General features: G+C 42.0%; 1 protein-coding gene across 2 annotated transcripts in view; it reads right to left on the bottom strand.

Moving 5' to 3' along the window:
• Positions 1–24,164, bottom strand: part of prkar1b (protein kinase, cAMP-dependent, regulatory, type I, beta) — a 110,350-nt gene that overhangs the window by 28,409 nt on the left and 57,777 nt on the right. For both annotated transcript variants that reach the window (XM_033645293.2, XM_033645294.2), the window contains 3 exons: positions 18,486–18,547; positions 13,090–13,136; positions 95–253 (listed from right to left, as the gene is read on the bottom strand). In XM_033645293.2, coding sequence (XP_033501184.1) covers positions 95–253; positions 13,090–13,136; positions 18,486–18,547 — 268 coding nt within the window. The remainder of the gene's footprint in view (positions 1–94; positions 254–13,089; positions 13,137–18,485; positions 18,548–24,164) is intronic.

The following is a 24,164-nucleotide window of genomic DNA, read 5'->3' as shown; positions in this document are numbered from 1 at the left end:
CAATCAGTCAATTGTATTTGGTATGTTGAGAGAGTTTGAACTTAACTCAAAGTGTATCCTGAAGTAGTACGAGACAGAGTGTTGAAGTACATACCATCAGGATGCGCCGGTAGCTGTCTCGGTCGATGCCCCACAGTTTCAGATCAGTCTTGGCCTTGACGGTGGCAGCTCTGGGAGTCCCATAGATCAAGGCCAATTCTCCAAAACTACCTCCCTCTCCAATATTGGTCACCCACTCCCCGTTCACATACACCTGCAGACAGAACAAGAAACAGAGTGATTCAATGCTTCTGAAGAATGTAAATCATTGCTGGGTGAAAATGCTCAACTCTTCTACTCATCCTGAGACACCTCAATCCTTTTTCTTCTCCTCCTCTCCTTCTCCTCAGTTTCCGGGCAGTTTGATATGTTCACTGGGCTTGTCCCTAAGCATTTGATCCCCACTAAGCCCTCAAATGAGACCCTCTAAAAGGCCTTCTATCCCTCCAATCTCTCCATCCATCCCTTTTATTTTCTCTGTCCTGTCTTGTTAGGACCTTCCCTTTGATTTGGAAGTGATGGAGGACAGTCTTCTCCATATAGGCACTCACATACTTGTTCACCTACATGCACACGCACAAACACATGCACAGCTCTATTTAGGCCGGCCACTATAGCTCTACAGACAATACAACCTCATTGATGCTCATTCAGGCTGTCTCTGGGGCCGTTACGGTTTCACCTGTTGACACACTATCCGCTATCTTGTTGCCTTAATAACTCAGAGAGCGGTGGCCTCAAAGAGACACAGAGTGCTGGCTTCAGTTACGTCAAGCTTAGAAGAACAATCACATGAGTGTTGCAAAAGTGTTACATCAGAGCAAACAGTACAGGTAATAATATTTTTTTCACTGCACAGTTTCCTGTTCTAGTCCTCAAGTATCTCTTGTCCTGGAAGTCTTTGTTCGGTCTTCACTGTTGTACATCTGATCCCATAAGGTTCCACGTACACTTTCATGCGGGTTCAAATTTTCAAACAATCAGCATTACATTATAACAGGATCAGGTATGGAATAGAGTCGGGTCGATTTACAGTTTTGCCGATCTGGTTCAGTGTGCAAGCTTGAATCGGTTTGATTTTATGCATATCAGCTGAACCAGCATTTGTCATTAATTGAGCATGGCGTTAGTTCATGGCAGGACATGATGTCAAGCTCAGCTCATGTCCCAGCTACATCAGTTGGTCTCAAGCAGCCCAATCAACTGATGGAGCAGCTGATTGGTGGAAGGGAGTCACCTGATAGATCACATGATTCGTTTCTGTTCAATCAACTAGCAAATCTCTTTCAGGGCACTCTATTTAAACTGCTCTGGCCTGCCTAATGTTGCTGCTTCCTCTGCAAGCCACTTCACAACCCGCCCCCACCCCAGCTCCTCCTTTTCATGTTGTGTCTGACTTATAAATGTAATTGCCCTTTGTCATTGCTGCTGGCTCTGTTCCGTTCCAGGAAGCTGTTGCCCTCCATTGCCCAGGGAGGTTTGCTTTCTCTGCCTCAGGCTTTCCACATAGGCACATGGAAGGGCAGATACCAAAGTTTTCTTTGACTTAAGTGGTTCTGACTGAATAAAAGTTCTGGCAAAGTAAAAAGTCGTCTACATCAGCAACCTGTGCCACAGTAAAGAAGGAACTGCCAATTCATGAGGTTGAAATAAAGAATTGTCTACCAGATACCTTTCTAATTTCACTACAAAAACCTTAATAGGGTGGCAGCTGGCTAGAGGGAGATTGCCAGTGAAACTGAACGTTTCTAGTTAAAGCTCCAGTAGGCAACATTGTTTTGGTATAATTGAGTAAAAATTTTATAATATCCTCTAAGCATAATGTAAATCAAGTGGTCTGAGACAAACAATAGGTTTCTGCACCTCACCATGGCTCTGTGTTCAGCCTCTAAAGAATCAGTATAGTGCCAATGTGCATCAACCAATCAAAGCTCAGCTCAGACCACTGCGTTCCTAGCTATTCCTGCATTGGCTACAACTGCCTCCACGGCTAAACAACCCAAAAAAAGGAAGACAGAACTCGGTTCCCGAGAGCCCCGGAGGGAAGGGAAGGGTGAGGTGGGGCCGGGCCCGGCCGGAGGGCGTGAGGGTCGGCTGTGGGAGCAGAGCCTCGGGGTATGTGCGGGGCGGGCTGCTGCGCAGTGAGGGAGAGCCGAGGCTCAGGAGTATGTGCAGGTCTGCGAGGGAGGGATGGGGAGGGCTGCTGCGCGGTGAGGGAGAGCCGAGGCTCCCAGAGAGGGAGAAATAGAACCAAGTAGGATAAAATATTCGCATGCTCGTCTGGTAGAAGGGGCTCAGGGCGGAAGCGAACAAAACCTAACTCAGATGAGACTCAAAAATCAACCGTTTTCAGGCTTTCTACCTACTGCAGCTTTAATGATCACTACTAACAACCTACTTGCTGGCTATATTTTATGTCATGTCCAGCAAATATTACAATATTAAGCGTGTTTTCTGTTTAAAAAGTACAAATGTAGGAAGATAGCAAGTACGCCATTTTTCATATCCATATATAACGGATTCAGTGCGGACAGAGAGCTCCAGTGTAACATGATGCAACATGATAGCCTGAGGGTTGTTTGCTGTTAGGACATGGTGTCATTATGTTCCACCCGAAAGCAGCTGCTGAGTCAAGTGAAACACCTAGTGCTAAAGTTTAGTATATTTGTCCAGTTTGACTTAATATCAAACTGGTTTAAACATTTTTACATTGGCCCAACCAAAGTATGGAAGAGAAAAGCAGGACGAAAAACTTGCAGCAAAGGTAGTACATGAGGACTGAAATTGGAAACACTTGTACTGCATCAAGTCAGCCCTGTGCTTAAGGTAAAATGGAGTTCATGATGAAACAATTCAGGTCTTGAACCATGTATGCTGTTCCACAGCTGTCACTGAATTTTCGACATTCGAATATCTACAGTAAACTGCGTGTGCCTGGTGGTAATTAAGAAGCAACAAATCAAATGTACTGGAAGGTGGATGAGCAGACAGTGTTGCTGTGTACTTCTGTTTGTGGTTACTTGGAGTGTTTATCTGTGCATACCCATGGGCTGTGTAAGTGTGAGAGAGTGTCTTTATATGCTGTCTATTTGGCAGCAAATCTTTTATATCATTTCCAAATGCCAAATCTACTCAAATAATAATGATAACTAACATACACTCAGTGGAGTGCAGATCTTGCCAGGCATCCGAGCAGCAGCCTTGGCTGATCATGACCACTTACAATTTTTGTAATTCCAGCTGATGCAGCGCAAAGCATTTTAGAAACGTATCAGCAAAACATCCCCGAAGCTATGAAAATACATTGAAAAGATGGAAGATGGAGGGTTGTTCAATTTACAAATATGCAACTTGTATATATTACATAATTGATTTATATTTCTCTTTGAAACATGATTAAATCTTATCTCTTATCTTGTCTCAGTCATGTTAACAAGAAAGAAAGTAGTTATGATTCAGCATTTTCAACCATGGTCTTGAATTCATTTCAGCATTCAGCATCCACACGCATGTGCCGCACGAAATGCACTTTCTAGTTAATCACTGTTTTCCATCTTTCATATACTCCTACAGCCTTTACTACTAATACTACTGTTGCTAGTTTTGGGATTATGAATGTTAAATACATATTGTAACTAGGGATGCGTGCATTTAGTCGTCTTAATGATTAAACATCCGCCCCCTCTCTAGTCGGCACCAGAAATATTAGTCGGTTAAACCAATTAGTGTTTTATTCATGTGCAAGGCCTCTTAACTGTCACGCAGCCGCCCGCAACTAGTGAGTGCTACAGAGCCGTCAGAAAGCAGTCCCCATCCCCAATCCTCGAGTAGAGTGGAGTTTTTAAACAGCACGGTGGGAAACTGGAGATATGTCCTGTCGCAAAACTAGCGTGGTTTGGCAGCACTTTGATCTAGAAAATGAAAACAAGGTAGCATGTTGGCTGTGTCAGAAAAAAATGGCGTATAATCACTCAACTGCAGCAATGCGCAACCTCATTCATCTCAAGCATTTGGATATTAACCTGCACGGAAGGACGGCTGCTGCTGCTAGCGGTGCTAGCCACACACTTGACACACCAGACCAATTTGACATCGTTCCCCCGGAGATGCTGTGACCCAGCCTGGTTTGATAAGATAACCCAGCTCATCACAACAATAACCTCGCAAGTTATGCTTCTGCTTAACTTTGTCAAAGGTAAAGGCTTCAGGAAGTTAATGGAATATGCTGAGCCTGAATACACCGTGCCGGGACGCAAAAATGATAACCTCCTGGCTGGAGCACATTCACCATAAAATTAGTGTTTTCCTTTCTTTAGACTGGTCGACTAGTCGAACTTAAAATTTTCGTTTAGTCGCCAGGAACATCCTTAATTGTATGTAGTATTAAGGATGTTAATATGTATCGTTATTGGGATATGAAATGACCTATATCGTGAGATTTTGGTCATATTGCCCAGCCCTACAACAAAGCCCAAAATGTGGCCTGCAACAGACGGTAAGACTTGTTTTTAGCCGAGATGATTTCTGGAAAAGTTCAGCCGTTACCAGCTGGTTAGGAGTCAGCAGTTAATGACGATATAAAACAGCTAATAAAACAGGTTTTTCAACAACTGTGAATCACCACAACCAAGAGAGCTCCTTGAGTATATAGTCATAAATGTGCACACAAAATATTAGGCATTTACTTATATATGAAATAAATCCCTTCACAAGACACATTGAATTCTTTAATTAGTACTTTATTATTCATATTATAAAAATTATTATTATTGTAAAATATGTGGGGGAAACTGCAGCACCCAGAGTAAACCCACAGCACGTGGCAGATGGTAGATTGAAAACTGTGAGGTCACATCTTCCAACCAATAAGCACGGGGCTGTCCTTAATTAAGTGAGTAATAGTTTGACATTAAAAGATTATTTTGTCAAACTATTACTGTCAAACTATTACTGAAAAACAGGGGTTTTAGCTTCTGTTTTTCACTCCAACGCCAGGGTTTGGTGTTACACTCTTAAAAAATTTAACCTAACTTGAGTTGTTTCTGTAACGTAGTGCTGGGTTACTTTGGCCCCGGAGCACAGGGATACTGGGGCCAATTATGGAGGCAGACCTGGGGCAGCTGTTGGTAAGCGTCTGATGGTGGGGCTTTTTTTTGTTTTTTTATGTGTGGGAAAACTGGAGCATCCCAGAGAAAACCGCACACAGCAGGAAGTTTTATCCTCTACCTTTTACCTATCCAAATTTGGCCCCGGTGCCCAGGGATACCAGGGCCAAATATGGAGGCCTCTACTTTTTACCCCAGTGCCAGGGCTTGATATTATAAATAAATTTTTTCCAGCCTTTACGCTTCTTTTTTTGGGGCTTTTCCTGCTGGCCAGAATCATCACATTCCCTAATGATGTCCCCACTTTCTACATAACATCCAAGCTCTTCTTCCTGGCCTGGGTTTTCAATGTTAGGGTTCTCATGCTGCCCCAAGCCATCATCATCATCAACATCATCATCATCATCATCATCATCATCTTCATTAATAACGGCCAACTCCTTTGCTACGTTATACATGACGGGGCAAAACCCTGTCTGGTTGGCCACGTTCAGTGAAGGCATCCCACCCTTGCCAGAAGCCCTGCTCTCCTGTGCTTCTATAATGCTCTCGTCAGCGTATTCAACAACGTCTTCGCAGCATTTTTGCTCCTTGGGAGGCTCTTCATGCTGCCCAGAATCATAGTCTTCATTAATGATATACTCATGTTCTGGGTTAAAATGGACGGTCTTTGGGCTAGCCCCTTTCTTGCTACATGGTACAGCCTTCGGGTTGGGTTCCTGATCTATTGTGGACCCTGCTTCCTTGGGCTTTTCGTTTTGCCATGCAAGCTTTTCTTCAAGCTCGGCCACCTTCAATGTAAGCCTTTTCTCCCTCTCAATAGCCCTCAGGTTCTGCTGGTTGAGGAGGTCCTGCAGCACTTCAACCTTCTTGATGAGAGCTAAATTTTTCTTTAATCCTCTCTTTCTCTGCTTTTTCCGCTAGAAATTTTTCCATTATATCCTTAGCCCTAGCTCTACTTTCTTCAAGCTCTTGGAGGTAGGCCTTCCTCTCCTTCTCCAAGGCTTGGACTTTCCCTGATGTCTCTCGCAAGTGGTCTTTTTCATTGCACAATGATAATTGAAAGTTAACCTTTCTATCAAACAGAGGAAATTCCTTGATCATCCCTGTCACAGTGCTGTTGATGCTATCATATGCATCATGCAATGATTCAAGCGCATCATCCAGGCCGTCTGACCTCTCTGTCTGAACCCCCACTTTCAGCACTACACTTTCAACGTTCTCTCTACTTAAAGTTGGGAATAAAGACTCCCTGGTTAATTTTTCTAAATTTTCCATGGCAGAGTAAAACATACTTTCACAGTGTGAATACTCTGCCTCGAGTGTCTCACCTGGCATCTTTGTTTTGCTCATTTTAAGATGTGTGTTAAACTAAAATGCGGTCTTGAGTTTAGGCACAATGAAAGTCATGCACTAATGCAGGTTCTTTGAATTCACTCATACTTACAAACTTGGTACGGGTGTGCTGTGATGTCACAAAGGGTTCTATCCATAGACATATATACATAGACGCCGCATCGAGTGCCTGAGCGCGTCCTCGCCGGCCGCCATCTTGGATGGGTCTCGCTTCGCCTCCACAGTGCATTCACTTCTGTTGAGGAAGGAGCTGTATGCACAAGTAAAATAGAATAACTCACTGAATTTTCAACTGATTTTCACGCGGTTTGGTTTGTTACAAACGGCACACATGTAGTTATGATACAGGATGCTTTTGTACATTAAAAATGCGGGATTTCATGCTTTAATACTTTCTGCAGATAGCAACAGCATGTTATTTAGGTCACAACACAGTTATTTTATTCACCTCAACCCCAGAGTGCGATGGAGATATATATATATATATATATATATATATATATATATCCATTGTACTATATATATACTATATATATATATATATATAGATAGATAGATAGATAGATATAGATACACACACACACACACACACACACACACACACACATATATATATATATATATATATATATAGGCTATACTGTATATACTGTATAAACACAATATATACAATACAAAACATAGTACAGCATATTAATAATATAGCATATTAATAAATTTATTAATATATTTTAATAAAGAAAAAGCTTGATTGTTGATTGAGTTTATTTCTCACACACACTCACTCTCTTTTATACCCACAGCCATCAGACTTAATACTTCTTTGTTAAATAGATGATCTTACAGACTTCTTTGAAATTTCCTTTGGGGATTAATAAAGTTCTTCTTATTCTTATTACACTGACTGCTGTGATCCCTCAAAAGTAGTAAAAAAAACATTTTCAATATTTACATAAACACTGAAATTAATTTTGGTATTGGTATTATAACTATGAAAATGGGACTGTGGTCAAGATAATTTGAAAAAAGATACAGAAGGATGAGGAGGATGGATATTTGCAGCACAGCTGGTGGAAAAGTGAATATGTGCACAAAGGTGCGCTATACATAATATGCTATACTATGTTTTGTATTGTGTATATTGTGTTTATACAGTATATAAATACTGTGTATGTGTATATATATATATATATATATATATATACACATATAGCCTATATATATGTGTGTGTGTGTGTGTGTATGTATATATATATATATATATATATATATATATCATAAATATATTATTTTATACAGTCTATGATATATATATATCCCACTCTGAGGTTGAGGTGAAAAAAATAACTGTGTTGTGACCTAAATAACATGCTGTTGCTATCTGCAGAAAGTATTAAAGCATGAAATCCCGCATTTTTAATGTACGAAAGCATCCTGTATCATAACTACATGTGTGCCGTTTGTAACAAACCAAACCGCGTGAAAATCAGTTGAAAATTCAGTGAGTTATTCTATTTTACTTGTGCATACAGCTCCTTCCTCAATAGAAGTGAATGCACTGTGGAGGCGAAGCGAGACCCATCCAAGATGGCAGCCGGCGAGGACGTCGGCTCTGATAGGCAGCGGCAGTCAATGCGGCGTCTATGTATATATGTCTATGGTTCTATCCACCATAGAATTCTTTTTTTTTTTTTTTCAAACCTTTATTGTACAAAGACACACACACACACACACACACACACACACACGGAAAGTTTTAGAACTAGAGTGAAGAGGGGCTCAAAAATATTTTTTAAAAAATGCTCTTACTTCACTGTCATGGCCACAGTTTCCATTCTACATAAACACTTTATACATCAAAACGTAGGAACATTTGTGCTGGTCACAGAATTTTCATATTCACTCCTATGTAAACTGAGATGAGAAATTTCTTGAAGAGTTGGGAGGCACCAGATTTCTAACCTGCTGCCATGATCACATTTTTTACACCACATACATAAAAAATATATCTACACATCCAAGAGAATTACGTCTCTCTGGTGGTATCCATATGTTGTGTTTGAGAAGTTTCAACTCCATTAAATCAGCTGCCTGACTAGTTGACTAGTTGAACTTAAAATTTTCGTTTAGTCGCCAGGAACATCCGTAATTGTAATGTATTGTACATACATACAATATTGTAACCACATAGTGCTCAGTACCTGTAGTACATGTACTGTGTATATGTAGTTTGCAGTACATATCAATGACTGAGCTACTGCTATCAATAGTACTCGGTGGCGGTAGTAGCTAGGTTATGTTACAGCTATGTTTTTATTTATGATCTGTTTATGCACCAGTCAGTCATTATGGGCGGCCACAAGAGGAGTTATAGTTGTTTACAAGTACATTAATAAACACTTAAATATCAGCTGACAACCACATAGTGTTATAAACTATTCTTCATATGTTTCTATATGTCTTTATATGCAAAGCACAGGAACTTAAACTAAAGTGTTACCAGAAACTCAATATTTAATTACAAATAGCATTTTTTTCCAACAAGATCATCTCACTTTGTGGAATGAAAGCTTTAATTTCCTTTGTGGTGCACCCATATAAATACAGGCCAATGTCTGTAAGTGAATACACTTGTGTGCAGACATGGAGGGGTGTTTACATCAGTGGCAGTGGTTGTGCAGTTTATGGGATGCCAGCAGATTTACACCCCTGTCTAATGAGAGACATCTCCACACTTTAATAACCTCGGCACAGAGATTTAAGTAGTTTAGTTTACTGAGCTGTGGCTGGGAGGCAGCAGCTGTCTGCAGATATAGAGGGGTGGATTGTAGAGAGAGGTGAAGGAGACACAGATGAGCATGTGGGTGAGACCAAGGGCAGGGGTCTTCCCCCAACGTGGGTGCAGAATGATAGGATCCTGGCTGTGGGAGCAGATGCCTAAGATTCACTGCTGGCAGACAGAAAGAGGTTTAAGTCTCAGCCCAGAGAAGGCCACCTCCCTCAACACATTGACGAAGACGTTAAAGACATAAAGCGACGCTGCAGCTGCTGGACAAAGCTCCAAACCAACTGTGAATCCAATATAAATAATAGAAGGATCATGGTAAATATAAGAAAAAGCACAAATATCAGCCCAGGATATGCAAGCAAAAACATTTCCCAAACTTACAGTATGAGTTAAGGTTACACAGCTTAGAGAGATCTGTAAGGACTGACTTGTGGTAAAAGGAAAAGCTGCTACACCCAACTAGATCAAGTGGTTTCAACACGCTGACTGGTTGAAAAGAGACAAGACACAGACTGTAAGACTACTGGTGAAAACTAAAAACCATGTTTCCCTGTAAAAAGCCTCTATTGTGAAAGTAAGAGATCACACACTGAATATCAGATCTTACACAACACTACTAATGTTGAAGATAACTGAGAAAAAGAGAACAAAACAATCATGGAAGGAAAAAGAAGAGAATATGCGCACAATTTAACAACCAAAAACATAATTAGATAAAACAGGCAACCTTTCATCAGGCCTAAACTAGGATTACCGCCAACACATCAAGTTATAGTTTGGATCCATGTCTGCCCAGACTCATATAATATAGGCGGGTGACAAATTAAAGGAAAAAGCTGAATGAAAGAGAGGAGAAACACAACAAGTGAGAGGATCTGGTGGCTGTGGAAGGCAATTTGCTTGCATGATTTGGGTCTACTTGTCTCCTTAAAAGGGATAATTGATGCTTTTTTTTTTAATTGTGGTTTTCTTGCTTTTTACTTCTTGTTGCCACTTTTAAATGAGTTTCTCTTTGTTTTTTTTATGCTGTGTCTAAGGACGCATTCACACTGGTGCTATTTGGTCCACTTTAAACAAACCCCAATCCACTTCCACAGATAGTTCGGTTCATTTGGAGTGGTGTGAACACTCACATTTGAACTAATTTGGAGACAATCCAGCGAACCAAAGAGAGGAAGTGAACCAAAGAGAGGAAGTGACGTAGAGCGCAGTGCATTTTGGTATTTGGTGTTTTTGTGGTGACCAAGCCAGCTGAAGGGGATGTATTTCCGTTTTCAGTCGTGGCCAATTGATGAGCCGGGTTTTCTTCTTCCTCATGTTGTTTTTCTTCCTGGTCAGTGGTCATTTCGTGCAATACCGCCCCCAAACGAGCAGCTGTTGTAACTGCATGACATTATCCAGGCGGTTTGGTCCACTTTAAAAAGTGCAGTGAAAGTGAACCGAACCACATGAAGGTGTGAAATTTTTAGGCATTCCCTGCCCAATTGAACCGAGTCCCCAGGATTACCCTGGTGTGAAAGAGCCCTACATAAGTGCTTTTATTTTATATTGTTTTACTTGGCTAAATTGTAATTGAGGTCTCTACCTCAATGTATTTCCAAGTTAAAATAAAGGTTGAATTTGAATTTGAATTTGAACAATACACATTGATCACCTTTATCTTATGATGAAACATTTCTATCCTGGTGGGAGTGGTCACTTCATGCCATTCAGCCCCATCAATGGGGGCACGAGGGGTCACTGAATAGTTTGATGAGTATGAAAATGTTGTAATTCATATGCTTCGGACTTCACAGTCACCAGATCTCAACCCAGTTGAACATCTATAGGAGATTCTGGGCCAACATGTTGAGGCTCACAGATACGGACAAAATGAAGCAGTACCACCAGAAGTCATGGAGGCAGTGTAACGTAGTCAAAGCAAGATTCGACCATAGGAGACAACAAAGACATTTATAAAATGGCGGAATGGAATGAATTGGTAATATAGTGAAAAGTATTATACAATCACATGTCGCAATGTATTTAACGGCCTCACAGATCAACGCCACCTACAATACTGCCTCCATTAAAAGGCATATTATTACCAACTCCAGCATCATATCGTTCGTTGTCGTCTGAAACTTTTAACTCTGCCCTTGAGTGCCATTGCTTGGCTGTATCTATGCCAACATAAATGATGCATGAGGGCAGCAAAGTTTACAATGTTTGAAACAGGTGTAACGATTTTGTATGTAAAGGGATTATCAATAAGCCCTTGGACAGCGCTTTCAGCCACCATCATCACAGCACCAGATGAGGGAATATATTCAAGACCAAGGTGCCAAGGCCAAGATGCACTGAAGCTGTTCGGGTGGCATGTGATGGCCCAACACCTTTGCTGCATTCCCACATTGGTGAATGTGTGATTAACCTGAGCTGTGCTGCTCCTCAGGCTCTGTGGGCTTCAGCTCTAGCTTCTCCTCCCCTCTCGTGCCATTGGCTGGTGGAATCTGGGAACCTGCATCCAGTCAGTCCGTCAGTCTCCTGTTTGCTGCCACTTGTTACCTGTGTCAATATCTGACCAAACGTGAAATATGATCATAATCTTCCCTTCTGTTCCTGACTTATGACGTTTAAAAATGGCCAGAAAAGTTTTTTGCATAACATTATGATGTCACAGTGAAGTTGACCCATGACCTTTTGGATATAATATGTCATCACTCCATTATTTTTTGTGTGATTTTATTTTTTTTATTAGTGCATGAATTCCTAAATTATGACCAAACATTTTTTGTGAGGTCACAGTGACCTTGACCTTTGACCACTGAATTTAATCTGAATGAAATTTTCTCAAGACGTTCCTGAGATATTACGTTTACGACAATGGACTGGACGATGGATGGACATCCTGAAAACATATTGGCTCGATCCCTCCTGATGCCGGCCTGGAAGAATAAAAACGTCTAATTTCAAGGTCGAAATGTTGCCTGTTCAGTCTAATAAAGTTGGGGAAATAAAATCCAGTGCGTGGAGGATATTCTCAGCTTATTTCTTAACTGAATTACTTAACTTGGACCTTGCCTCAACATGACAATGTACGTGCACACAGCTTCCCCTCTGTGGAAAAGAATCATGGTCCATCACTGTTTCACCAGAATCTCGACACAGGCCTCATGACTTCTCAAATCACATCCGACAAGACATCATCCAAAACATTGCAATGATGTTTGGAAAGAGTTTTGCAATCTCTCTATCAAGGCACCATCTCAGTACTTATACACGTCCTTTTCTATGTGTGTTAGGTGGGCCGACTGTGTCAGCACGCTCGGCCAAGCTTGCCAACCTGCCTCTCTTCTATTACCCACTGTGTCTGCGCTCAGGGCTGTAAGCTGATAAGGTCACTTCCTGTTTAACTTTCCGTCAGCTCCTGTTTTATCTCTCCACTTAACTCTATCGCTCTGCATCAGGCTTGCTAAGACAAAAGACGTTCTCAGTTTGGCTGCCTTCACAGTGCGTTGGACTCTATAGCGCCATGTTCAGATTGTCATCGGAGTGGAACCGAACTTTGTGAAGAACAAAACATGGGGGCAATCCAATACAACCTGTTCATTGTTAGAAGGAAACATTGTCTCACCACGAGTGGAGAAGGCTGGGTTTTCCCACTCTGTCAAAATCCTTCTTATATCCGATCCTTGAAAACAGGTGAATAAATCCTGGCACGCTGCATATTGGAATCCCCTTTATATGGAAAAAAATCACTCTAAAGAGAAATTAGTGTTTTTGTGTGTGTGTGCTTGTGTCTCCATGGTGGCCACTTACATCCACTTCACCTTGGTCAATCACATAGAAGTTGTCTCCTTCATCGCCTGGAGGGGAGACACAAGGAGAAACACAGGGGTTTGTGTGAGAGCAGGAAAAAAAAGGCAGGAAAGGCACCTGGAGCCAACAGGAAAGCTTACACTTCCTATTACTTCCACTGCCTGCTTAAGTTCTCAAAGGTGGATTTTTAAACCATTAAACCTAAATGGGTGCATTAAGAGATTGAAATCATTTGTCATACACTTGGAATACAAAAACAATCCTGAGACTTCTACACACAGGCACACAGTCTCACTTCCATCCTCATCCCTTATTAAACACACTGTTGAACTTCTTGTCTTGCTATCATTTTTCTTTGGGTCTTTATAACTTGCGGGCCTCTAAAAGCTTCAGGGCAGATCCAGCGTCAAAGGTGCCGCTGCCTCCTCCAGAATGCATATTTCACTGAGCCTGCCAATATCTAAAACGGTGCTCTGCCAGCAAACAGCAGCACTCATTACTGCTTGTGTAGCTTAATAGTGGAAACTCTGAAACAGAGGTGCCTGAGCATGCAGAGCTATAACACCTCAGTACGATGTAAAGCATGGAGAGATTCATATAAGGCAACCACAGATGTCAGCTTCATTTATTCTGTTCTAGATATTGTTATACTAAATGGGCACAGACGCACATTCCGATCAGTAATTGAGTACTGCTATTGAGATCTATGTTTCCTTTAAAAGACTGTGCTGTCTTGGTTTCTGTTTACTGTGTTCTTCCCCTCCTGTGTTCCAGTGCTGCCTTTCCTTCATTTGCCCATCTACACACCTGCCCTGTATCAGCTTCATTAGTCCTCCCTGCTCCTGAGTTTTTCCCAGCCAATCAGCTCCATTCCTAATCACCTTATTCCCCTCACCTGTGCTCCTCCACCCTTTCATTCCACCTGCACTTCATCCCCTCGTCAGACTAATCTGTATTTAAGTTCTGCTTTTTATTTCAGTCATTGTTGGATCCTTGATTTGGTTGTGTGCTCTTCAGTTTGCTGTTTCCCTGCTCACACAGAATAAAGAGTGATCTTTGAGAGTTCCTGTTGCTTGCAGTCTCCTGCATTTGGGTCGACCTGCTCCACATCTTATAACAGTTTATGCTGTGCTTATTTTATGCACTGTGTTGCTTTGCTAGCGCCTTTAATAAACCAAATCTATTGATACAGAAGCTGAGCAACATACTGCTGTGGACGAGGTCACAGCAAAACGACCAACTGAAAAGAATCACCAAAAAAAAAAAAAAAAATTACAACAACCTAATATCAGTTTAAGCGTATGCTATATTTGGAAAATTTTCACCACTTTACCAACACACTAAGCAGCCCCTTTTACACTGCCAGATTTTCGGCGAATGTCGGGCCATTTTGCTGGCAAGCTGCAAGCGTTTAGACACACAGAGCCGGAGTGGCGAGTTGATCTGAGGTGCCCGATTTTCCGCCTCGTAGGGTAGTCATATATGTGGAACCCTTTTAGTTTAAACAGACTGAGGCGGCCTTCTGCAACTGCATATGTGACCCACTGGTGGTGGATAAACAGGAAACAGCTGATAGCAGGAATAAGCAATTAGGAATTACCTCCTTGTCCTCGCAAATGAAGAGGCCAGTAACTGTCAGATGACAGGAACGGTGAAGAACGGGCCGACTTACAAGAGAATCGCCAAAGGACTGACTAGCCGTGGCTTCCCTCCCACGTCACTGTTTACGTCACACAGTGAGCTACACGTTTTGTCACGCCCCCCATTGCCCCAAAAAAGGCGCATTCTATATAAACAAAAGTAGGTAGGCAGTATTTTGCAGCACTCCCCGATTTTGTTTTTATACTGCCAATGCTGAAAAAAGACTGATTGGGCTTTCCTGCAAATTTGCACAATTCCTATCTAAAAAGGGCTAGTGATTGAGGCAGTGGTAAACTAGCAACTCCCATGTTCTGCAAGTAAAATTACTCATTTTGTCAGCACCCCGTCAGAAATCACCTTCTGACTGCTAGGTGACAACATTCAAATACAGAGGACACGTTAACATGGATTTCTTTAAGTGAGTCTTTTTTTTTTTTTTTGGTGGCTACAAACCAACCAATTGAGGCAGCATTTTTCAGTTTCTGTACGTGATGCCAAGGTTTTCTACCCAGAAGAAGACGTTTTCTACCCAGAACAAACATTGCGATTCTGTCCATATCTTGATCAAGAGCAGCGACTTCTGTAATCTCAACTGGTTGCCTGGCAGCACCTCCAAAAATGTAAAGCTATTCCTTTGTTGCCTCATATCTGCTTACCAGACTTAAAAAGCAGCAACTGTGGCTACAGTTGTAGTGAGAATATATTATCCTTTATCAGTTTTATTATTTTATTTTAATATCCAACGGATATTACATTCATTTGTTTGCTGTTTTGTGTTTTCTCTGTCTCTCGCTGGCTGCAACTAATTACTGAGTACCTATCAAATGTGCATGGCTGGAAACTCAAAATGTTATCCGGTTTGCTCACTGGTTCCCTGTTGTGTCACAGACAGGGGCTGTGCTTTCAAAGCGAACCCTAACCCTTGAAGCGAGCCATGGGATCTGGGTTGGTTAACGTCCACTGAAAGCATCCAGTCTGGAGATAAGGCTGAAAAATGGTGAAGTGTTCCTTTAATTATGGTATCCGTTACATGGGGCTCAGGGGGGAATTATGAAAATGGACTGACAGCCACATACGAGGGAAATGTGAAGCTCTCCCTGCAGCTACCTCTCACAATAAGACACAAATGCAACTCCATTCAGAGGTGCAAGTGGGTGATGATGCATGAGTATACATGACACAAGTATGCATGTGTATGCATTGCGTGAGGGTGTGTATGACTGTGTGTGTGTTCTCGTGTGCGTCTTCACCTAAAGAGTTGAAAGGCTGAGAGCGCCTTGTGTGTAAAGTTCACAGGAGTTCACACGGCTAATTAATACTGAGTGGAGAGCGCTCGTTAATCATACAGCTCTATTCGTCACACAAAACGCTCCTTGTCTGTCTGATGGTCTGTCCCAGTGGAGACCTCAGACACACACACACACACACACACACACACACACACACACACACACACACACACACACAACCTGCTGCAACCTGGCTCTCCTCTATCTCCCTCTCTCTGTCTCTCTTTCATCTCATCTATCTCTCTTTCAATTCCCTCTCGCTCTGTCTTTCTTTTCTTCTACTCTTCCTGTCTTTTATCACTTTGGTGTTCCAGTCTTTGTCCTGCACCCTTCCAATCCCCCTGTGCCTGAGAGTGCAGGCAAATATTTGACCAGAATGCGCACACACACACACACACACACACACATGCATGCACACACACACACACACACACACACACACACACACACACACAGCCACGCTGGTGTACTCAGTGAGGCCTCGTTTCAACGCAAGCTAATTGACGTTAACACTGTTAAGGTTCTTTGGCTTTGCTCAAAAGGAAAACATGGGTTATATCCTCGGCCTCTGAGGTGTTTTTTAAGCGTTGGTGCACCATCAAGCTGAACATGTCCGTCTTTTAAAACTGATTTACTGCTACAATCTGATATTTTAAATATGTAATCATACATAAAATGCTGCTTTTCAACCACTTAAAGCTGCAAAATTAAATACATGTCAAAAACAGCAGATGAAATTAACGTTAGATTACAATGAAAATACCTCTTTACTCCATTTTGCATGTTATGATAGAGCAAATTCTCCCTTTGTTTAAATACCACTCGAGCCACAGAGTCAATAACTCCTCGCTGTGTCTAAATAGTGTGTGATGGGCTTGTAGCATGGCTGGGTTTTTTTTCTCTAAGCTGTACAGTAGTCCAGACATTAGCAATGACATCAGCACCATATATACTGTATACCACACTCCATAGTGTATATAACAATGGGCTGTCTGGGACTGGGGGGCCCCTGCAAAGTTAGCTAGACCTATTATCACCAAATTAGGACTGATATACTCCTGGATGCTGTCTTAGAGTAGGTGGGAGTGAGACTGAAGTGAGTGTGTGTCCAAAAGTCGATAGTTGTTTGTATGGCATGCTCCACAAGTGTAACCTGTGTGATTTAATGCAGGTGTGAACACACTGTTATCTGAGAGTAGTGGACATTTGTCTGTGTTTTCAGTGTTTTCGATATGTGATTAAACGTGTCTGTGTTTGATAGGAGTTTGAGTGGGGGGCTGCTGGAAAAATACAGTCTGGCCCTGCTAGGCTCTGTGTTCCCTCAAAGTCCAGGGATGTCTAGAGTGAGGGCTTGGACGACTGGGGTTGAATACAGGAGACGGACCTGACATCTGGTGCAGACTGAGGGAATGTATGAGAGGGGCAAAGAGAGGAAAAGGGAGGGAACAAGGAAGTGGCAGGACAAAATGAACCAGAGAGTGGCAGCGCATTAGATGCAGTCTTTGAGATAAAGGGGCCTATTTTTGTGGAGCAGGCAACACTTGAACCATTTGGTAGTTTTCTGACCTTGTTTGCGAGGTATTTTGGTGCCCAGTGCAGAGCGCATGGAGGTTCATTCAAATGAGGCAGTGCAAAGCAAGTTTTTGGTATTTTGGTGGAAAATGTGTCTGAAGCCCTTTTCCACTGGACAAAAAACCCACTAACACCTACTAAAATCTGGCTTTTGTATTTAATGGAAAAGGTTAAAATTAGCATTCACTCTGAGGATGAATGAGTCTGCAGCAGGTGTGGTCGATATGGCCCATAAATATTATCGGAATATTTTTATGCTGTGTCAAGGTACATGATATTTATCTTGATATTTAGAAATCTCATCTGAACTACTTAACACCACTAAAATACTAAACTACCAAATAAACTACAGTTAGAATAAAGTTAAATAAACTAGCCACTGTTATAGTAAAGGTAAATAAAGTACTGTTATGATAAAGATTAATAAAATAGCCCACTGTTATATTAAAGTTACATAAAGTACTTTTAAAATAAACTAAATCAAGTACTGTTATGATAAAATAAATCAAACCATTGTTGCATATATTCTTAGGCACCCAGCTCGTTGCTGTTTTTTTGCTGTGAACTTGAAGCTTCCGGTCAACAATTAAATGTTAGCAGCTAGCGGAATTTTAACTGTTACCCAGTGCCGTTAAATGTGAGCTGGAAACAAAGTTGTCTCGTTCATATTTTAACAATAATTGCAAGTCGCACTGGTGCTCCATGGTCGCAAAACCTGCACACACACTAATTTTGTTGTGCTGGGAATGGACGCCTCAGGATCTGTCTCTGGCCCAACATCCTGTTTTTTTTTTTTAATCTCTTATGAATGGACAGAGCTCAAATTGTGATATAATCCACAGTTTACACATGATTGATTCCATAAATTCATCTAAACAAAACATTTATACATACCTTGCTGGATGACTGTCTCCCCTGCGATATGGGTAACTGGGAACATGGCATCAAATATGTCACTAAAGGAGGAACAGACAAAGAGGGAGAAGGAGGAGGGAAAGAGGGGGGAGAACATAGTTATTACCAATATACCTGCTATTACAATGAATCACCTGACAGTTCCTCTGAATTGTTTACTCACTCATACACACACATACACACACACAAGTTTGTTCTGTGGAAGCGGAGCATGATTGAAAAGACAGAACAGCCATTAGAACTGCATCATCAACTGGAAGCATATCCAAAGAGTCAGGCCTAAGAACTCTGGATGACCCCAACACACACACACACACACAAACATGCACAAAACACACCCACCTGGCTGTGCACACAACTGATTTCTTCATCATCATCCACATCCAAAAAAACACCCACTGTCCTCAGTTAAAACCATCATAAATAAGAACATAAGCACCAGTTTCAGTCATCATCAGGCTCAAAAACAGAAATTAAACTGTATTTTTTTTTTTTTTTTTGACAATGGTATTATTAAAGGTGTAAATCACAAGTTTAATCACAATACAATTCTTTGGACAACGACGCTTTTATCACAAAGTCTGCAAAGATACGATTTTGATTTGACTCAAATCAAGGGCCTGCAATAGATGATATCCGTAAATATCCTCATTTTCTTTTTCTTAGCTACTTAGCATTATCTGCCTGGTGCTAGCCCGCTAGAACTGTTTGTATGTTCAGGAAGGAGGTGCACTCAGACGGAAATTGTGACACACATGCCATGAAAATTTCAAAATAAATGTGTATCTTAAAAGTGACGATATGTTTCAATGTTTTCACTTTACATCAATGATATTGGATCGGTGATCAATGAATTGTTACACCCCTAGCATATTGACAACTTTACTATCCCTACTGACGTGAAGACAAACTTTCCTCTCTGCACGGACACCAGGGTTCCCGGCCGGCATAAATGTTTTTTTTAGAGCTAGATGACGATAAAACTGGAACCATATGAAACTAGAAGACCTAAGGAATCCATCGGTACCAACTAGCTTGTCGGTAAAGTGGTTAAATAACGCTCCACTCCGTACATTTTTGCAAGGGGAAAACTAGCATGGCCATCTTCACAGGGGTTCCTTTACCTCTACCCCAACGTTTTTGAATCTAAACAGGTTCTATGGGTATCTACGAGTCTACCCTATACAGACACGCGCACTTTATGCTAGTTCCATGCAGTTTGCTGCAAAAACCATGCCGTTTTTTGCGTGCAGTACCAATTAGTTATTTTCGCCTATTGTATTTTGCATAATACTGTATATTGGGGTCCCTTGGAGTTGCATAAATTGGGTATGACTGAAAAGCTGAGACTCTTGTGGATTAATGAGCCCAATTTTACTCATGTGTTATGATGTCGGCCTTCATAGCAGCAATTTCATTGTAGTTGTAGACCATTTTTATGACCTCTAGGATAATCGCAGCCTCGTGCAACTTTACAACCAAAACCTAGAGACGTAGGGCATTCAGATGACATATGACTTTACCAAATCACAGTCTGGATTTTTCTACGATGACCCTGAGGAACATCTCGAGGTCTTGGTGTCTTAATGTGATACTATGGAGGGATTTTTGACACAATTCTAGAGTGGTAAAAAAAAATTGCTAAATATATATCTTGCGAGACATTTTAAATAGGTCCTAACCGAATACAGTGTTTGTTTTTACATATTTCTTACTTAAAAAAAACTTGACAAATTATTGAGCGGCATTAAAAAGTAATCCTCAGGTTCCCTGCTTTCAGATGATGTAGACCACTTCTATTTGGCATTTACTGTTGACCTGCTATCTCCCCCTAAAGACCCCCCCTTAAAAAAGACAATACTGTTCTGTTGTAGAGACAGTGGAGTAGAGGCTGTTAAAAGTAAGTGCCGAACATAAGAGATTATTATCAGCATTGCAAAGCCACTTTCTCTGCATCTTTACATCGCATTAGTACTGCACATAGGCTCAAACATGACTCTGTGTTGTCCCAGCACGTGATCAAAGCTCGTATCTCTGAGTGTATCTTTTGAAAAAGGCGCTGCGAAAACAAACAAAATGATGGCTGTGCCTAAGCACTTAATTTCTGTTTCAGCCCGGCAGGGAAAGCGCCTGTTTGACTGTTCCTAATCGGGCTGCACGAAGCTTCCCTTAGCAGATTAAAGTTCCACTGCTGAGATGTGTCGGGACAAGAGAAAACTCTGTATGCTTCCTCTCCTCCCCTCTGCCCGTCTCTCACCTTCAGGGTATATTTATCTATCTAATCAGTTGCATACCACCCGTCTTATAGAGAAATATAGAAAAAACAATAAGAGGGTCAGGCATATCAAAGACATACAAGACCTGCTGAGTGAATGTGGGGCAAGTTTGAGCCCGTTCTCGAATGTGTGTGTGTGTGTGTCAGTGAATGTGTATTTGCACCGGTGTGTCTACGTCTGAGTATATATTGCCTATGAAAACACACAGGTTTGTACAAAATGATGTGTGGGTGTTGAATATGTCTGTGCTCATGACAGTGCGCTAGACCACGCAGCACTTGGAAATTAAAAGGCTTACACAGCCAAACACACCTTGCTGTACACTACCACCGTAAAAGTGTTGCTTTACATGATCCTCCGCGGTGAAAAAAACTGCAGGTCAACAGATGTTGGGGAAAGATCTGAGGATGTTATTGAGCAGTTTTGGAAGAGAACGGACCCTGCTGGTATTTGTTTATGTGACACTGAATAAAAAGCAGACTTAAGAAAGTGGATTTGGGCCAGCTACACCCACAGGTAGGCCCTGTGCAATGCAGCTGGGCCACTGACTCACACACACAGTCGTGTACAAAAAAACACACTCTCTCTTTGAAGTGCAAAAGCACGGGCTAAAAGATGCACGGACACACTTGGGTACTCTCGTATACAGCATGACCTCCATATATGCACTTGGTGCTCTGCATGCAACCTCAACACACTCACGTACACACTGAGAGTACAACAACATATTTAAGCACAGGCATTTGCGATGAAAACATGCGTACTGGCACTCTCACATGACACACAAACTCACTCGCTTTGATGGTGATTAGTCAGAGCAACATCTGCAGGAGTGCCCAAAACTCTCCTCACATCTGTGACCACCTGCGCTCGGCATGGAGTCTGTTTATTCAGGGAGCTGGTCACGTATAACTAATAATGTGTAGTCTATGAAAATAATTACTTTAGCAAAAGAAAACTTCAACAAGGAAGACCAATCCAAACCGTGGATTGCACCCTTTGGATTGGGAGAGAGTTGCTGCCCCAAGCAAAAGAGTTCAAGTATCTCAGGGTCTTGTTCACAAGTGAGGATAAAATGAAGCACGAGATGGACAGGTGGATCGGCGCAGCGTCAGCAGTGCTACGGGTGTTGTGCCAGTCCGTTGTGGTGAAGAAGGAGCTGAGCCAGAGGCAAAGCCCTTAATTCACCATTCCACCAACGTTGCGACCCTCACCTGTGGTCATAAGATTTGGGTCGATACCGACAGAATGAGATTGCAGATACCAAAATGAGTTTAAAATATAGGGTGGCTGGTCTTGGTCTCAGAGACAGGGTGAGGAGCTCCAACATCCGGGGGGAGCTAAGAGTAGAGCTGCTGCTCCTTTGCATCACAAGGTGTAAGTTGAGGTGGTTCAGGCATCTGGTCAGTATGCCTCCTTGGTGCTATAAAGGTTTTCCAGGCACATCTCACTGGTAGGAGGCCCCGAGTTAGACCCAGAACACACTGGCCCAGGAGTAGCTTGGCCTCCTTCAGGAGGAGCTGGAAAATGTTGCTGGGGAGATAGACGTTTGAAATGCCTTGCCTCGCCTGCTGACCCCGCAACCCGGCACCAGATAAGCAGAAGATAGTGGATTGATTAATGTAGGGCTACCTCATGACAGAGACCCCTCAGCCGACTGAGATTCTTCAAATTGAGCAGTCTTTTTTTTTCTTTTGCTTTCTTTTTTGTGGTCAGTCAGTGCACTTTTTGGGGCGTTACAGTCCCCAGATGTAGCTGCAGAGTGAGCACTCCTTGCTTTCATGCTGCTCTCTAGTACAGGTAGCTACAAACCCTGACCCAGGGTGAGTCTGAGTGAGATGGAGGCAGCTGCCTGAGCGAAAAGAAGAGTGGCTTTGTCCGGTCAGGCTCTGAGATAACGTTATCTTCTATCTTCTGCTTAGAAAGTGGTGAATTTACAGCTCACAGTAACTTAATACAATACAGTCTCTGGCTTTTGTTTAACAGCTCAAGTTGGCAAAAAATCTTGCACATTTCCAATCCATTGTTAGCATAGTTAGCAACCATTAGCTTGGAGGGCTAACTTGGTTTGTTTACTGTATTACTTGAAGGTCACTGCCACCCTGAACGACCCTCCTAACCAAACTCGTAAACTCGGTATGGAAAAAAGGAACGAATAGTCGAATCTTCTGATCAAAGAGCCAAAGCTGATTCAACTGAAATAATTTGGTTACAGCCCAAAACAGATGAAAGACTAATAAACATATAAACAGTGAAAAACTAAAAAAAAACTAAGGGAAGACCTTACTACTCTGACTGCTGGACAGCTCGATATAGTGGCGTATGTGTCTCTATTAGCTTGTCACAGATTTTTGCTAGAATGGAAGTATCCTGACCCCAGATCATCCTTTGTCTGGCTTTAAAACCTGAGGTCTCATTTATAAAACATTGTGTAGGATCCATACTAAAAATTTACGTACGACCATCTGCGTCGTATTTCCCATCTCCAAAATGTTCCTAAGCATGGGTCGAAGTTTCTCCCATCAAGTCTGTTTTTATATATCAGTTAGATATTGTTCAGAAAAGAAAAGAAAAGTACTGTTTCAATTGTAATTTTGTATGATTTGTTATTATCGTTCAATAAAAAACATCATTAAATCTTTTCTTCACATCTTGAATAATGTTTAAATCATTCTTTCGGAGAAAACATATTTTAATGCTGTCTCATGACAGGTTGCGCTTAGGTATGAGCCCTTTCGTAGTAATGATGATGATGCATCACACAGCAAAGTAGGATGCTCTAACCTGAGACACATAGTCATAGCAAGAGGATCAAAGGCAAGCAAACCTGTGGTTAGGTAATTACCCTTGACCACCTCTCTCCTTCCATGCCCTGCCTCTCGCTAAATGCATCGGTGAGCTCAACAAAGACACTTACGCAGGTAATTACTTCCCCTTGTCTCTACCTGTCTCTCTTTCCCTTTTCTTCATCCCCAACTTCCTCCCTGTCTGTTCTCGATCACTTTTTCTCTTCCTCTCCCCTCTCAATTACCCCTTTCTTCCCTCTAATTCTCTCGCTGACCCACCTATTTCTCTCATCTCTCGGTCTATCGCCCCCTCCCTGCCTGTCCCAGATGGAGTGATTAATCTTGTCCTTTCCGCTACCTGTAGCCCCTCTGACCTTATGTAAAAGAGAACACCCCCCTTCTAACAATGGATGTGCTGTTCTGACATAGACAGACAGAAAGAGGTAGACATGGGGACCCTGCAGACTGTGATGGGGGGGGGCTAGGAAGTTCACCTCCACTCTCAGGAGGGAGACAAGGTTTGTGTCATGGTTCAGATATGAGGAGATACCTTCCTGCAGGGCATGCATGCGTGCATGTACGAAAATGCATCCATG

The sequence above is a fragment of the Epinephelus lanceolatus genome, chromosome 18 (assembly GCF_041903045.1).
Source record: "Epinephelus lanceolatus isolate andai-2023 chromosome 18, ASM4190304v1, whole genome shotgun sequence".
NCBI lineage: Eukaryota > Metazoa > Chordata > Actinopteri > Perciformes > Serranidae > Epinephelus > Epinephelus lanceolatus.
Note: the sequence above shows the minus strand (reverse complement) of the source record. Positions and strands in the feature narration are given on the sequence as shown.